This window comes from Nematocida minor (genome assembly GCF_024244105.1).
Source record: "Nematocida minor strain JUm1510 chromosome Unknown 7777, whole genome shotgun sequence".
Lineage (NCBI taxonomy): Eukaryota > Fungi > Microsporidia > Nematocida > Nematocida minor.
Genome location: NW_026250353.1, coordinates 1 through 16138, shown reverse-complemented (window position 1 = coordinate 16138; position 16138 = coordinate 1). Strand labels below are relative to the sequence as shown.

The 16138-nt window shown below is 42.7% G+C and overlaps 12 protein-coding genes across 12 annotated transcripts; 2 read left to right on the top strand and 10 right to left on the bottom strand.

Moving 5' to 3' along the window:
* NEMIN01_2313 (uncharacterized protein) lies at positions 1-792 on the bottom strand (the record flags this gene model as incomplete). Its single annotated transcript, XM_051478255.1, has 1 exon — positions 1-792. A coding segment is annotated over one exon (792 nt), but the record flags the coding sequence as incomplete, so codon positions are not given.
* Positions 793-1571: 779 nt separating this feature from the next.
* On the bottom strand, positions 1572-2243 carry NEMIN01_2312 (uncharacterized protein; the record flags this gene model as incomplete). The annotated part of the gene is made up of 1 exon (XM_051478254.1): positions 1572-2243. The coding sequence occupies one exon, from the start codon at positions 2241-2243 to the stop codon at positions 1572-1574; it is 672 nt and encodes a 223-aa protein (XP_051334214.1).
* Positions 2244-2815: 572 nt separating this feature from the next.
* Positions 2816-3451, bottom strand: NEMIN01_2311 (H/ACA ribonucleoprotein complex subunit 1; the record flags this gene model as incomplete). The annotated part of the gene is made up of 1 exon (XM_051478253.1): positions 2816-3451. One exon carries the CDS (start codon positions 3449-3451, stop codon positions 2816-2818), a length of 636 nt encoding a protein of 211 aa, XP_051334213.1.
* Positions 3452-3470: 19 nt separating this feature from the next.
* Positions 3471-5507, bottom strand: NEMIN01_2310 (elongation factor 2; the record flags this gene model as incomplete). Its single annotated transcript, XM_051478252.1, has 1 exon — positions 3471-5507. One exon carries the CDS (start codon positions 5505-5507, stop codon positions 3471-3473), a length of 2037 nt encoding a protein of 678 aa, XP_051334212.1.
* A 28-nt stretch (positions 5508-5535) lies between these two features.
* NEMIN01_2309 (polynucleotide 5'-triphosphatase) lies at positions 5536-6219 on the bottom strand (the record flags this gene model as incomplete). Its single annotated transcript, XM_051478251.1, has 1 exon — positions 5536-6219. One exon carries the CDS (start codon positions 6217-6219, stop codon positions 5536-5538), a length of 684 nt encoding a protein of 227 aa, XP_051334211.1.
* A 94-nt stretch (positions 6220-6313) lies between these two features.
* NEMIN01_2308 (uncharacterized protein) lies at positions 6314-7198 on the bottom strand (the record flags this gene model as incomplete). The annotated part of the gene is made up of 1 exon (XM_051478250.1): positions 6314-7198. One exon carries the CDS (start codon positions 7196-7198, stop codon positions 6314-6316), a length of 885 nt encoding a protein of 294 aa, XP_051334210.1.
* A 280-nt stretch (positions 7199-7478) lies between these two features.
* Positions 7479-9119, bottom strand: NEMIN01_2307 (uncharacterized protein; the record flags this gene model as incomplete). The annotated part of the gene is made up of 1 exon (XM_051478249.1): positions 7479-9119. The coding sequence occupies one exon, from the start codon at positions 9117-9119 to the stop codon at positions 7479-7481; it is 1641 nt and encodes a 546-aa protein (XP_051334209.1).
* Positions 9120-9157: 38 nt separating this feature from the next.
* Positions 9158-10264, top strand: NEMIN01_2306 (uncharacterized protein; the record flags this gene model as incomplete). Its single annotated transcript, XM_051478248.1, has 1 exon — positions 9158-10264. One exon carries the CDS (start codon positions 9158-9160, stop codon positions 10262-10264), a length of 1107 nt encoding a protein of 368 aa, XP_051334208.1.
* A 331-nt stretch (positions 10265-10595) lies between these two features.
* On the bottom strand, positions 10596-10904 carry NEMIN01_2305 (uncharacterized protein; the record flags this gene model as incomplete). Its single annotated transcript, XM_051478247.1, has 1 exon — positions 10596-10904. One exon carries the CDS (start codon positions 10902-10904, stop codon positions 10596-10598), a length of 309 nt encoding a protein of 102 aa, XP_051334207.1.
* Positions 10905-11118: 214 nt separating this feature from the next.
* On the bottom strand, positions 11119-11706 carry NEMIN01_2304 (uncharacterized protein; the record flags this gene model as incomplete). The annotated part of the gene is made up of 1 exon (XM_051478246.1): positions 11119-11706. The coding sequence occupies one exon, from the start codon at positions 11704-11706 to the stop codon at positions 11119-11121; it is 588 nt and encodes a 195-aa protein (XP_051334206.1).
* Positions 11707-11857: 151 nt separating this feature from the next.
* NEMIN01_2303 (serine/threonine-protein kinase MRCK) lies at positions 11858-14545 on the bottom strand (the record flags this gene model as incomplete). The annotated part of the gene is made up of 1 exon (XM_051478245.1): positions 11858-14545. One exon carries the CDS (start codon positions 14543-14545, stop codon positions 11858-11860), a length of 2688 nt encoding a protein of 895 aa, XP_051334205.1.
* A 32-nt stretch (positions 14546-14577) lies between these two features.
* Positions 14578-15636, top strand: NEMIN01_2302 (transcription initiation factor TFIIH subunit 2; the record flags this gene model as incomplete). The annotated part of the gene is made up of 1 exon (XM_051478244.1): positions 14578-15636. The coding sequence occupies one exon, from the start codon at positions 14578-14580 to the stop codon at positions 15634-15636; it is 1059 nt and encodes a 352-aa protein (XP_051334204.1).
* Between the last annotated feature and the right edge of the window lie 502 nt (positions 15637-16138).

Sequence of the window (16138 nt, the reverse complement as noted above, 5' to 3'; positions counted from 1 at the left end):
AATAGTCTTAAACTTTTTTCCTTCTTCGATTTTCATGGTCATTCCAAGATCTATTATCTTGTACACGATTCTCTCTTCTTTTTTGGAGTAAGTGCCCATTGCATTTTCAGTTTTGATGTCTAGGTGCAGTATGTTCTGCTTGTGCAGGTGTGCCAGCCCAGTGGCTATGTCTTTAATTATTCTTCTCCTGTCGTCAAATATGTGCTTCATTACTACATTCGATTTTGGGTCACTTATCGGAATTTCCATGTTCTCTTGGAATAGCCAGACAATTTTCGTGTTAATTTTTTCGTATGACTCCAGTGGCTCTGCTCTGTATCCAAAGTATGTTTTTAAGATGTTTGGGTGATTGATGCTGAGACAGAAGCCAAGCTCGTCTTTTTCAAAATCAGCAATGTCCAGTGCTCTTTTGAGGATAATGCACTTCTTTAATTTTTTGTCGTTTATGCTTTCTGCTATAGAGGGAACATCGAGCAGATCTAGCAGGGGACCGCTGTACCTGTACACATAGCTAAGCTCTGCTTCGTGAACAATGGCTAGATTGTTCTTTTCCAGCAACAGCCTGTATTCTTCAGCACTTTTCTCTCGATCAACCATGTTTCTTATTTTTTCTAGCACATCATCTATTTTTTTGGTAAGGGCTCTCATCTCTCTATAGAACTGTGTGCTCTCAGGAGTTACTTCTGCACTGCTCTCAGCAAAAACAAGTCCTGCCATTTGGATGGCCACAATAGCACATACTATTATGCTTCTAACTACATTTAGCCTAGGAATTTTAAAGTTATAGAACATCTGTAAAAAATTATAAAAAAACCATATGACTATAAACTAGATTTAGCATAGAAAAACAGTAAAAGCACACGTATTTTATTTTTATGCTTCTACTCAAGAACGTTGCAATATGTAGCACAGAATATTTAGCTGCAATTTACAACTAGCACAGATCTAATGCAGGATCGTAGACTAAGTAGCACAGTAAAGGTAACACACTAGAATGCTCTACAGAGAAGAAAAGACTAAGGTGCAGCAATAACTGACTCTTGTTAGAGAGCTAGTAAAATTGCTTCTATTTTCTGGATATACGACAGTTATTAGACTTATAATTGCATTAGTAATGGTTGTTTTTGTATCCGATCTATAAAATAATTTAACTGATATAATAATAATTTATTGAACATTTTTCAAATGGCAGAGAGTACAACTTTTGCCATATACATTACACATTACATTCCATGCTGCCTTCTATTTGCATCTACATCTATCAAGAACCATTGAGAAGATAACCGGTTTACCAAGCATGGCAAGCTTGCGAGCACAAACTAAACAAACTCTGTTCTGCAATGGATAGTATGCTCGTCAAATAATAGCTGCTAATCATGGGCCATGCGAAGCATAAAACAAATGATCAATAATATCGTTATTCATACTGTTTCAGCGGTTTATTTGATAAATGCACACAGCAATTTTGCAGAATGCGCATTATGTGTCTTCTGAATAATAAATGGTTAGCAGTGCTGTACTATACGAGCACCCAACTCAGACAGTTTGCTTAGAGCTTGAGCTGCCTGATTTTATGATAGCATCAGTGCGCTGAGTGATTCTTCTGGTTTTATCTTTTTTAGCAGGCCTATGGGCATCCCACTCGGCACTCTTTCCCTGTACTTCATGTAGCTTTTGTGCTTCTGGACAAGAACATCCTCTTCGTCAACGATGAACTCGGTTACTTTGTCCTTTAGAACAATGGCTGCAATGATTATGCTGCAGATGTTCCCCATTGACAGGCATATCCCGACAAACAAAAACGAAAGACCTAAATAGTACGGATGGCGAATGTATGCGTATATTCCCTGGTCTATAAACACGCACAGCCGGATGTCATTTCTGTTCAAAATCCACAGCGACGAGAATATTAGCACAAGAGAAACAAGAATAAAGCACCCGCCCACTCTTTCGAGCGTGTATATCAAAGTTTGCGGAATAAACGAGTTGATCATGTAGACAACAACAGACTCTATCGCCGCAAGAATGCCAATGAACAGAAATACGCCGCTCAGAATTGTTCTCTTTTGCGAGGGAAGCTTTTGCAAAAACTCGTACATATGCATGCTGCAGCTGACTTTGTGAAAAAACAATACTAGCGAAATGATACTAGCTATTTTAAAAAACTTTTCGTCTGGTGCGCTGACTACCCCGTGATAGAAGATCATCCCTAGGGCAAACACTATAATGGTTTCGGTGTCCATAAAATTTTTAAAACTCTCGCAGCTAGTTCTTATTGTTTTATGTTTCTTTTTTCTCTATTTTTATTGCTTTCATTTATCATTAGTAGACTAACTGTGTCCATTTAAAATAAAAATGTCTATTGAGAGAGCGTAAAACAGGCTAGATAGAGAAGTATACTCGCAGAAGAGCAGAACTGAATTTGCGGAGAAAAGAGCAAAAGAAAAAGAACTCTGCAGATAATATTCTGTGAATTTTCAGTACTTCGAATAAAAATATTACAAGAGCATTCATAATAGAGAGGCGAATGAGCAAACTTTTTACTCTGTGCCAAAAGACAAGCAAGCACATAGAATGTTCACCATACTGTAGATGATTTCTGTTTGAATCCAAAGAGAGCACACTTATTTCAGAGAAGGACTGCTAAATGCCAAAAATGGTTCAGCTTCATGCGATGCAAGAAATTGCATAGAACACACGAGAGTGTGATGAAACAAAAACCTAGCAACCGATGCAATCAGAACTCAATTAACAGGATATAGTTTAATGTTTAGATTTAATTAATAAATATTCTCTGGCGCTGCTAGACACTTTCCTATTCATCGTATGTGAACGTTTTCTTTTTGTGGATCTTAACTGACGGCCCTCTCTTTTCTATTGTTTTTCTCATGAACTCTTCTCTCTTTCCCTTGTCTCTGCTGTCTCTTCTGTTCATGTTTATCTGCGATGTTGCGTACTGTTTTACTCTCTCGTTCTGCGCATTTGTTCTGAACTTGGAGCTGCTTCCTCTGTTGAACTGCTGTGGCAGATTCTTTGCCTTCTTTGGCTCAACGCCCTCTTTGGCCATCTGGCTTGCGCCCTTCACTCTGTCAAAAGAGAGACACTTGAACTTGTCTGCACGAAAGAGAGACTGTGCATTGTACGTTGATGCATCCAGCTTGCTATCTATTGCTATGCTTGCATAGACATGGTCGTTGAACTTTCCAAATATCTCGTGGATATCGGCTATCTTTCTGTCGCCCTCTCCGTACACACCCGCGTTGAAGTACGGGATAACGCTTTCTGTGAGCTTTATTACAATCATGTTTGTGTTTTTAACTGGGTGGGAGAACTCGCCGAGCTTGATGAAGTTTGCTGGGTCTTCTCTGTTTTCTCTCTTTCCGTGTCTCATCTGCGGAAAGTCTCTTGGTGTCTTGCTGTTTGGCTTTTTATTATACGTAGCTCTTGCCATTCAATTAATATTAAAATTTTTATTCTATTTTCTCCTTTTGTATGAGGCCTTTTTTTTCTCTCACTGTCTCCGAGAGCGCGTTTTCGTACTCTTTCTTATCTGGCACCATGTAGTAGATGGTGTTTGTGGGAAGAATGTCTGCCTCTCCTCTGGTCTGGGTTCTGAGGGTGTTTGTCAGATCTTTTATCTCAGAGATAGGAATTCTAAGATCAAAAGTTATCAAATTTTCTCCTATTTCAGTAGATAGAATGTACCCTGGTGATTTTGAAAGGATGTTGCTTGTTACTTTCGAGTGTGTTGAGGGCACCGAGATGTGCAGGACCGTGTGATTCACAAGTATTCTTGGCGAAGACTGTAGATATATCTGGGACACAGTGCCTGTTGCGCTCTCTTCAGTTGGAGAAACTTCAACGGACAGCATGTTGCAATTCTCCAGTAAAAACGGGCCATTCTGCAGCAGCGATGAGATGCTCATTTTTATCTCGGGCGGAACCTCCTCTGAAAATTTTACATAGCATTCTCTGTTGAACACTTTCTTGAACTGGCTTAGAGCACTTTCATCTGTGTCATTGCTATTCACCTGTTTAAAAGTGATTTTAAAATTTTGCTGTATCTGTGGCACACTTACCACTCCGCTTCCCCCTTCAACTGTCTCCTGATACACCTCAGATTGCTCCTGTGTCTCGAAGCTAAGACCTTCCAGATCTGTGCGTATTTTATCTATCTGGAGAACTCCATCACTCTTTACAATCACTCTCCCCTGCTTTATGCTCAGAAAGAGCCCTGGCTCGCACCTAGACAATCGAGTCAGTCTTTTAATGATGGCATCGTAGTGCTCTGGTGCTGGAATGATTATGTCTGTAAAAAGAGGAGTAAAACGAGGCCATCTTAGTGAGTGTAGAAACTCTTTTGCTTTTTCTGTTTTTGAGAGCGAGATAATCCCTCGTTTCTTGCAGTCTATGCCCTGAATTCCCACTAGGCCCATGGCTGCGCTCACTGCATCCAGCGACTCTGTAAAGTATACGAGGCCTGCTACCGTGCACTCTGACTCTGATGAATTCTCCATTACGGTGACTGTTTGTCCAACTGAAATGCGCTTTTTAGCCAATGTTCTGGCAATTGCTGTTATTTCACCGTTCACAATTGTGTTTGCGCACACAACAGCACACACTTCGTCTGGTGAGCTGCTGTTTCCATCTCGGTATATTCCCGATGAGGTCTCATCTGCGTGTCTAACACACATGTAAAGAGTGCTGAAAAACCCAAACTCATACGATACAATATCTTTTGCTTGTATTTTGTCCTTCAGTCCCGTCTTTGTTTTTCTGTTTATTCGCAGAGACAGCTCGTGCAGCTCTTTCTCTTTCTGCATATATATTGTTCGCAGTAGTCTAACGGCTTTTTTCAAGCTGAATTTGTCTATCTTTTTCCCCATTATCTTTGATGGATCAGAGTACTTTGACAGCGCCCAATTGTCCTTTGCGCTGCCAACTATCACTGTTCCTGCCTCCCAGCTTATCTCTTCGCTGAGCACCTGATTTATCTCTCTCAGCGCTGTTTCTATTCTGTACTCTATCTCGTCACTTGATATCTCCATCTTGAACAGAATATCAATTTTGTTTATGAACAAAATGGGCTTGCACTTATTTTCCACCGAACTCTTTACGAGCTGTCGCAGCCTTTCCGTTACGCCTTTCATTACATCTGCAATGACCAGCGAGACATCTGATAGAATGAACGTAGACTCTGTAAGAGAGTTGAACTCCAAGTGCCCGGGTGTGTCCAGAAAAGTCATTTTAGCTCCTCCCACGAACATGCTCACAGGCGAAAGCTTCATTGTCATCCCGCGCTCTAGCTCGTCTTTCCTCGAGTCCAGTAATCGCGCCTCTCCAGCCATGCTCTTCGTTATTACTCCGAGATACTCAAGCACGTTATCCATGACTGTGGTTTTTCCGTGGTTTACATGTGCTATCAGATTTATGACATACTCCCGCGGTGTGCCAGATGGCTGCTCTTTTGTGCTTATTTTTCTTGCGTCTTCTACAGAGGTATCCATAATTTCTAAAAAAAGCAGCATTTCATATTTATTTAAGAACTTTATGAACAACATCGATAGAATTATTTACTATGCCAATGAATCTATCTTTCTCATACTCAGTGTTTTTGGCCTCTATCTCTATCTCATACGTTAGGTTTGTGTGTTTTTCACTCCTGCCCGAGTGCACTTCGGTGGCATCCACCACAAAGAGCGCATGGTCGTATGTTGTCCTGGCCTTTTCTCTTACGCTGAACCCCGTCTGTGCGTCTAAATTGTCTTTTTGCACGATTTCCTCGCTTATTCCTATCCTTATGTCGTATTTATTTGCAGGACAGAATATGTCGATTGCTGCCATCTTCTTTTTTTTGATAAGAACGGACTCTACGCTCACAGGCTTGCCGTTTATCTCCTTTGTCTCTGACCTTCTGACTCCTTTCATTAAAGTGTCCTTTATCAGCTTTGTCTCAAACGTCTCAAAAGTTTTTTTGAAGTGTTTCTGCATGCTTTTGAAGTCGCTTTCCGACAGAGAGGCCTCAAACCAGAGCGTGTCTGTTCTTTCAATCACGCACGGGTGCAGAGCTCTAATGGCCAGCCTTTTCTGTGTCGACTTTTCCATTATCACTCCAAACCTAATCTCTATTTCTGTATTTTTTGACAGGCTGTCTGGCAGCGACTTTCTGAGTGCTTCTACAATGTGCACGTTTGTCTGGTTCTCTTTTACAAACTCCATAAAAAATAAAACTTCTTTCCTCCAATGCTAATTATTCGCTTACAGTTTATATTTATTCTTACAGTGCTATGAATGAAACACTCATCAATCCCTCTCAGCAAATTAGCAGCTTTTTCAGCTTCTCTACTATCTTTGCCGGATCGTCTTCCTTTGCAGCTAGTATGTCTTTTACTTTTTGGATGATTAAGCTGTTTGTGAAGGGGATCTTTCTGCTGTTTTTTATCGCGTAGTCTGGGAGACACGGCTGTTTCTGCAGAAAACTGGACATTGTGTGCTTAAACGAGTCTGTCAGCTCTGGAAGGATGGAAAATAGCTGCGTGCTTGGGTATACCACGCCGAGGACTGAAATCGTATCTAAAATTCTGATGTACGCACTTGTATTGTGCAGACCTATTGCCTCTAACGGAATGGTGTACTGGAAACCTGTTTTCAAGGCAAGCTGCATGATCTTCGGCACTAAAGATACAGGAAGATGCTCGGGCATTCTTTCTCTGATCGTTCTGACTCTTCCAGTGTGTGCAGGACTCTTCTCCAGTATCTCAACCATTGCTGTGAGCACTAGATAGTCTGTTTCTACACACCCCTGGAACAAATGAGGCTCTATTGCGCTAAGCGCACTGTCTGCTTCAATTCTCTCCTGTTTGACCAAAGATATCAAAATTTTCAGAAGCAGGATTTTTATCAGTTTGCTCTCTGAGGCCGTTGAAAGACAGGATGCTACTCTATCCGGAGTTGCCATCTCTGGAAACGCAGCCCACAGCGCAAAAACCATCTGAAACAGCTTCTGCTTTCCGTGCCTCCTCAGTGTCTCCTCCTGCTTCAGTATTTTCATGACAGTTTGCACACACTCTCTGTTTCTTTTAATGTGCGCCAAGACCTCCCTCAGCATAGGCGGGCTGTCCTTCACGCTCTCCAGAAGATTCAGGCATCTCGTAAGGGCATTGCTGAAAGCAAACGGACTGCTCTTAGTGCTTAGCATGTACAAAAAATTTCATAATTTTTTATAGCATAAAAGCACATCCTCAGTGAAAACGATCAAACACCAGCCTTTTTCTTCATTTCAGACATTACAATGAAAATTGCCCAAGCCAAACACTCCAGCTCATTAACTCTCTCCTTTATAGATAAAAATTAGACTAAGCCACCACTCAATATTGTTATTATTTGAAGGAGAAATAGTAAATACAAAAATACTTGCTATGCTGAATATAAATTTATTTCGAATATTTAGAAGATGTTCTTTTGTTTGGGTTGTCTATTTAGTTTCTCATTGCTAGACTTCTAAACTCCGCCATGCTACTCAGGAAATCCCTCCACTCCTGTATCTTCTCTTCGTTTTCTTTCATGAACTGTTTTCTTGCCTCCTTTCTTCTGAGGCTGTCCTCTGTCTTGTACTTCTGTATCTCCTCGTCTCCAAGCGATACTCCATCTGCTGCATTTACGACTGTTCTCCAGAAAAATCCGTTATTTTTTTCTATGTTTGATGCAAAGACTTCCTTTCCGCAGATGTCCAGCACGCGAACCTGTCCTTCCGATAGCAGTGCAATGTACAGCCCAAAAGGCGATACCTGTATGTCGGCCATGCCTCCTATCTCTATCTTATTCAGGAGCTCTCCCTCGCGGTCTATCACATACGCATGCGTTGAGCTCAGCAGCACAGTTATCTCTCCAGCCTCTACTTTTGAGATAGAATCTTTAACCGTTACTCCATCGTGCAATCGATACTGCAGTCTTTTGTAAACCTTGCACACTGACTGGCCGAGAACAACCGTTGTGTATTTGCTGGGGTATACAGCCTTTATATTCTCGCCAAGGGCCTTGGAGATAACTCGGTTTCCGTCTGTGTTCCATATGTCCATGTAATGGCTGCACTTCCCTCCTATCTTTCTCACGTTCACAATGGCCACCTCCTGCTCTGCAAATGTGACAGCGTAGCTCTCTATATTCGAGAAGGCTTTTCTTCTTATTATGTTTCCTGTTGTGAGACAGTAGAGAATCCACTCCATGCTTATTGCAGTTGATTTTACGACAAATACAGTATTATCATGCGGAGACATAAGCCCTTCTACTTTCTTGTTCTGCTCTCTAACTGAGTATTCTGGGAAGATGTTCTCGTCGGTCTGCATTGACTTTATCTCTATCGTATTCTCGTGTGAGATAAGATAGTGTGTTAGGTCTTTTGAAACTGAAAACTTTTCTTCTTTTGATATTTCAACTGTTTTAATCAGCGATTTTGTGTATACGTTGTGGATACTCCACACTTGCGTGACAGGATCTGGTCTGTCTCCTATCACTATGCAGTCTCCCGCCATGTAGCACGATATAAGATCATTTATCACAAAGCCATCGAGCAGCTCCAGATATCCTCCATACACAAAGATGTTTTTCTGTTTTTGGACAATGACCAGATCGTTCTCCACTCTCACACTTACATCCTTGATCAGCTTTGTCTTTATCAGCTTGCACGGAAACACTTTTGAGAGCTGGTAGTTGGAAAAGGTGCCTTCATTGTAGATCAAGAACTGCTCGCCCAGCGCTTCAGACTTCCACACAGCTATCTCCTTCTCTCCAGCAATCTTCTTCACAGCAGGCTTAATGGGCACCTGCCCCTGGCTGGCTGCTGCCTTTCCCAGGCTGTACATTGCCATGTATCTGGACAGAGAAAATGCTTTGATTGTTTTTCCGTTAATTTTCATGTTGTCTAGCTTGCTCACGAGCTCGTTTACTATCTTTGCGCTCTCAAATACACTCAGCGCTACAGACTCATCTATTTTTGTGTTTTCTTCGTCGAACTGCTCTTCTCCAGCTAAGCCATTTAGCTTGGAAAGCTGCGAGTCTTTTTCTAGCTCCTCGAGGCCAAGCACAACGAGAGTACGCGCCTGCACGGCAATTGGAATCATTTAAAAAATATTTTATCCAAGTAAAATATTTAACCATTATGTTTCCATATTTAAGCACAGCGTACAAAAATAGATGCCCAAGATACGACGACATCATCAGCAGAAGCCGCTCCCACTCCATCGACAACTATGCATTCCAAGGCACCAAGTTGGACATTTCCAAGGAGATACTTGGAAAGTCAGTGTTCTCTCTTTCTAACACAGACAGAGGCGTGAGCATGAACTATTCTCTGAACAGCTTTTCAAAGCTTTTTTCTGTTTCTCTATTCAGCGATGGATCTGTCCTTGGAAAACTAAGCACAAGCGACGGAGAGGGCCTCTCCCTTACTATGATGAAGGGAACAGGGCACAAATACTTTGACATTGGATTTACAAAATCATGCAACTATGGATCGCTGAGTGTGAAAGCCATAAACCCTGACCTAGAGTGTTCTAGCGCCACTTTTTCAAAAGATAGAGTAAAGTCGGTGCTTAAGTCTCTCTACTCTCGAGTGGATAAACAATCATTCAGTCTGCAGAACATATCTAAAATTCCAAGCGCATTCATGCAGATGAGCAGAGATTCTATCGATGTAAATTCCTACGCACACAGTGGACTGTCTAGTCTCCACAAAAAATTCAAAGGAGGAATGTTCTCGGTGAGTGGTGTGCTGCAAATTACACCAAGTCTGCACTTGGGAAATGAAACGGTCTTTTCGATCTCCAGAGCAAAAGAAAATTTGCCAAAAGAAAATCTCAGCACATTCTCTTCGCTCGTGGAGCAGTATGCAAAGGAGGCATCATCTACCTGCATTCTGAGCAAAGTATTTAACACCTGGCGGTTTGTTGGAATCTACCACACAGCAGGCCCTGCAGGACTTACAGTTGAAAAGACAGTAGATGAAACAGTCTCTCTGCACACTGAAGTGTCCTTGGACTACAAAAGCATCCTGGAAAAAACAAAGCCTCTTCTGAGCACAGTTTCCTGCGTATTTGGTGCAACTATCTCCAGTCCTTCTGTAATCACTCGGGTAAGCGCAGGAAGCAACGGAGCAGCTACAGTGTCATCTGATATATCCGTGGACGATGGAGCCACTTTGAATCTGAGTGCCCAAGTCTCCACAAATGGCCCTTTGCTGGGAATTGGCTTTACCTTTGCTAGCTAATCATAATAACTGATATATCTTTTGTGATTACTACTATCTATAGGGCTGTGCTAGATCTACTAAATTTTCAAATAAAGTTTATTTTATTTTTAAGATTAGTCTTTGCAGAATGTATTCTGAACAAAAGACGTACTTGTTTTAATTCTAAATATTTTTGTAAACTACAGTAAATTGCTATTATTTTGTGATGACCACAATTTTATGCAGAAAAAGAAGGAAGACTGCTGGTAGATAACACTGGAAAAGCCAAGTAAAACAAATTGTTTATTAACATCACTGTTCAATTATGTAGTAGAAGGTTTAGCACCCCAACTTAGCACAGTAAACATGATTACATGGAAGGATTGCTCTCCTTTCCTTTGCTGTCTGCGCCCTCAGCCTTAGCATCCTTGGCCTTAGCCTCGTCCTCTTTGAGCAGGTCTTTGACAGCGTCTTTTTCCTTCTTATCCTTGCCGTCTTCAGAGTCTCCGTCAATTGCGCTTCCGTCCTTGGGCTTTCCGTCTTCTTTCTTGAGCCCGTCTTTATCAGCTGGCTTGCCCTTTTCATCACACGCGCTTACGCTTTTCACGATAAAAAGCATAAAAACTGCCATTGCAACTACTGCTTGTATTTTCATTGAAACTCTTCTTGTAATCTTCATACCTTTCCATGCCGGCTTTCTTATATACTTTTAATAAATGATAGGCTAATAGTCTTTCTCCCATTCTCCCAGTACCTGTATTCCACTTTTACACCAATCACCAGTATCCAATAAAAGCATCTTTGAGACCAATTGTCATCAGGCGCTCAGGGCCTCAGGACAAAATAGACCACTCTCTCTCGCGTGCTCGCTCTTTTGCTATTTGTCTATTCACCTAAAAACTCTTTGATCCTCCAATAGCCCACACGTAAAAGTAGGTCTTTTCCACCAGTGGGCTGATCGCGTGCTCACCTGCAAAGGAGCACACGCCTTTATTCTTCAGGCACATGCGCGTCTTCTCTTTTCCACGCGGAGATCTAAGCCAGCTGTGTGCTAGAATGGTTTCCACTGTAAATGCAATGCGCTCATTTGGTTTCAGAGGGTACCTAAATCCCAGCACATGCACGCCCGCGTGCTGCATCTTTTTGTGAATGCTCCCCAGCTCGTCGTAGTACAGAATGAAAGACGCCTCGTGCTTTGGCACGTACACTCCCTTGATCACTCCATCACCTGTGTTACGCAGTGCGAATGTGTCTATAGTTCTGCTGAAGAGAGCGTACTCATCTACGCTCCTGGAATGAGACTCCACTTCTACGCTGTTCACTCTCTCTGCACTCTCTACAATAAACCCTCCATCCTCCCATTCACCATCTGCTCTATTTTCCTCTTTTGTGCTTCTGCGAGCACACAGAAACCCCATGCAAACAATCGAAACAAGTGCTGCAGACACACCGGCATACTTATACTTATGCAGACCAAACATCAGGGAGTAAAAAGTGCATCCAATTCATGCGCAATGTAATTTTAATAAGCCCCAGGGAACAATATTAAAAACCTGATTTATTTATAATTTTATCATATTTTCAGCTCTAAATCCGTTTGTGATGTGCGTCTGCTCCCTGCCCACGCGTGCCTCATGAGTGGCTGTTCCCCACAATTGCTTTGATCCTTTCCTTGTCTTCCAGCTGCTTTGCCATGAGAATTATCGATGTTCCTCTTTCCATGGCCTGCTGCAGCTCGCAGGAGTATGCGATGAGAGTGTGGCACTCTCGATGGCACACGAGCTTGCATCCCTTGCACAAAAGACCCTGCTTCATCTCTCCATAGAGCAATCTGTTGCACACGTGGCACCACGTCTGCACGCCCGCCTTGAAGTTCGTGAGGCGGAATGCATGGTTGTTGTATCGGATAAGCATCGGGTCAGAGGTGACGCCCTGTGTGAGTGCCTGTCTGATCTCTGCTATCTTTTTCTCTGTGCCCTCTTTCTGTTTCAGAGCCATGGGGATGATCGAGTTGGAAAAGGGAGAAGAGGTGTTTATCATCCTCTCGATTCCTTCGAGTATTTTTATCTCTTTCTCCAGCTCTTTCTTCAGCTCCTGGTCTTCTCCCGGCATAAGTGTCTGATCTGATGATGACTCTGTGTGCTCAGTGTATGCATCGTCCTCAGACGGGAGAAGGAGCTTGAACGAAAGGAGCTCTCCCTTTGAGTTAATTCGCAGCAGCTCGTTTTTCTTCAAATTTTGGAAGTACAGTTTGCTTATCGGGAGGCATATGTCTTTTATCCGCAGATAGTCTTCCTCCAGATGCAGAGTGCTTGACTCCCACTTATTATTACCGTACACTTTGATCGGGAAGTTGTAGACATTTGAAGCCAGTTTCAGCCTTCTTATTTGCTCCTTCAGGTCTTTATTCTCTGCTCTCGCTTCTTTTATCTGCTCAGCGAGGCTTGTCCTGGACTCCACTTCTCTCTCTATTCTGCTCTGGGCATCGCGTATTTCTGTCTGCAGCTTTCGTATGATCCACCTGGCCTGGAAGGCATTTTCGCTCTCTCTTTTCTGAGACTCCTTTACTGTCTGTGTATACTTCTCTGTTTCAGCTTCTATGCTTTCGAGGCTCTTCTCCAGCGGCTCTAAGCTCAGCTTTGCCAGCTTTTCGTATCCCATTTGGAACTCCACCTCTAGCTGGGAAACATGCGCAGCCAAAGCCTCGTATTCCTTCTTCAGGGCACTTTCCTGCTCTCCGTTATTTTTTGCGGATATGTACTCTTCAGTTGGCGCCAGGGGATTGGCCTTTCTTCCTTCTAAGCAAACTGCTGTTTCTATCTGTGCAGCTGGCTCTTGCATCTCTGTGGTTATGCTGATGCTCTCTTCAGTTTCCTCTGGCTTCTCTTCTTTTTTTGATGTTTCTATGCTGATTACAATGCTCTCTTCCATTATATACTCCTTAACTCGTGCACATTCGCAGACAGCACAGATTGTGTTCTCTTGTATTCTCTCTTCTCTCTCCTTTTCCAGGGAGATACTATCGCATAAATCATTCTGCACCCCACTGCTGTTCTCGCTGTTATTACACTCACCGCTATTTAAGACAGTCTCATTGCGATCTTCAGCAGGGCTTGAGTTTGCAAAATTACTAGCAGCACTGCAGTCATCTGTTTCTGCAGGACTCTTTTTAATTTCAAGATTATTTTTTATATTTACAGCTATTTCTTTTCCATCTTCTGCACTCAGTGCTTCTTCAGTGCTCTGCAGAACTATCTCTGGATCGTATCCAAAGCCTATAAACTTTCTGACACTTTCCAGTGTGTTCCCGAGCGGAGTGCTCTGTGCAGGCTGGAACTCTTCTATCTCAAAGTTCTCCACGGACTCCATGCCCTGGATGCTTGGCACATACAGGACACGATTTGCACCTTTTCCCTCAAAGCTAAACCCTGCAAAAAAAGCGTGATTCATTGTTTTTTCAAGATCTAGTCTGTTCTCCTTGCTGCACAGCAGATTCACTATCAAATCTCTCAGATTCTCAGAGCACTCTTCCACTTTATACTCAATTGCCATTATGTTATTGTACGTTCCTCTGATGCTCTCATCGTAGAAAGGAGTGATCCCAAAGGCTAATTCGTACACTACAACCCCAACAGACCACAGATCGGTCTTTTCGCTCAGCCCGCCTGACATCGTTAGCAGCTCAGGCGCCACATAGTCAGGAGTCCCAACCACCACTGCATGGTCGTCAGCACAGAGCCTTGTGCTGCTTCCAAAGTCTGCTAGCTTTATGTGCCCCTCTGCATCAATCAGCACATTCTCTGGCTTAATGTCTCGGTGCACAAAGCCCAAAGTGTGCAGCTCCTTCAGAGCCATCAGCAGCTCTCCAATGAAGAAGCGAATCATCTCTTCAGGAAGAGTGCCTTTCCTGCAGCAGAGACTCCCTAGGTCTCCCCCTGGTATAAAATCAGTCAGAAAGTACAGTGCGTGGCTATCTTGGAACGACTTATGCAGCCCCAACAGCCACTCTGAGTTACGCCCGCATATCATCGACTCTCTCTCCCTCATCACGGGATTCACAAGGGGATCATTCAAAATATCTTGTTTAAACACTTTCTTCAGTGCGTATATTTTTCCATCTAATCTCCCCCTTACCACAAATACTTCACTGTGCCCTCCCTTGGCCAGGGCATGAACGACCTCGTAATCTTCCATCTTGTCAACCGCTTTTACGATTCTCTCTATCTCGGGGAATGTTCCGCCTGAAAAGGTTATTGCCTGAGCACAGTCCATTAGTAAGCCCAGTTCTTTATTGCCCAGAACAAGCCTCTTTTCTCTCATAACAAAAACAAAGAATTTTAGTTCTTAAGAGAATGAGCGAAAATAAATTCAGATGGGAGGAGGCATTCCAAAATACATGGGACAAACACGACGGAGGAAACGACATATTCGCGCTAAACGTCAACAGAAGGACAGAAAACCTGCAGAGAGGAATAGTTCGAAGGGTTCTGATTGTGCTAGATATGTCGAGCGCAATAGAAGAGAGAGATTTACTGCCATCAAGGAAGTACTATGTAAAAAAATCAGTAATAAAGTTTTTCCGCTCATTTACGGAGAGCAACCCTCTGTCTACCGTGGGAATGGCTGTGGTCAGCGAAGGAACATCGTATCTTGTGAGCTCCATCATCTCGGAGGAGGAGGAAATTGAAATGTGCTTCAGCCAAAGCGAGGGCGCAGGGAAGTTCTCACTGGGCGCAGCATTTGAAACAGTGAATGAGTTCTTCCAGGGGTGCTCGTTTTTGAAAGAGGTTATTTTTATTATCTCTGGATTTTCCTTTATTGGCAGAAGCCCACTTTTTTTGAAAAACCAGCTGATAAACAGAGGAATCATCATGCACACTATACACATGGCGGGAGAGATGGAAATACTCAAGAGAATCAGCGAAGAGAGCGGCGGGGTCTTTGGGGTTGTCAACTGCCCAGAGGATCTAAGCACTCTCCTGGGGCTGATATGCATACCGCCCCCGCACAGTGCATCTGCTCGGCTCGCAATGCTTAAAATTGGATTTCCAACTGTCATAAACGAAAGCACAATATGCGCCTGCCATTTGGAGCTGAAGGAGTGGGGGTACGAGTGCCCCTTCTGCACAACAAAAGTGTGCAATGTTCCGGGAGTGTGTCCGATATGTGAAAATATCCTCAGTGCTGCTGTGCATCTTCTTAAGGCGCTCCACTGGAGCAACTCTGCACCGATCTACACGCCGGGGGACAAGGGAGAGTGCGAGGGATGCAACAAAAAAGACACCATACTCCACTCCTGCCCTGCCTGCCAGCACAAGATGTGCGTGGACTGCACAGGGTTCATCCGACAGGAGCTTAACTTCTGTATATTCTGTGCTGATGATAGCAACAGTCTTTTAGACAAAAAATAGATAAGATAAATAAACTTGGAAGTATAGAAATAAGGTGGTGTGTGCATCACTTCGCAAGTATGGCTGTGTTTCTGTCTAGGTTTGGACTGCTGTAGTATAAAAGAATAAACTTGCAAATAATTTTCATCTGTTTTCTTCTGGTAGCTGATCTTATTGATTATTTTAATGACAGGACGGAAAATAAAGTATAATACTTGGTAATTTTATTTTCATTTACAGATTAAGTACTTTAAAACAGAAACACACTCGCATTCTACATCTGCTGACTGCCATACCTACACATTAGCCATTAATTGCTCAGTATGGATGGAGATAGAGTGTGTCTTTGCTAAAACTACAGAATTACCGTTATTCTTAGACTCTGCTCCTTCTGGAGCTGATAGCACTTTAATTTAGAAGTGCCTGATTTTTAACTGCATTCAATTGTCAACGAATGTGCATAGATAAATGAAGTAGGATAGTTTCATATCAGTGGTATAGTCTATACTCTTTCATCTCTAGC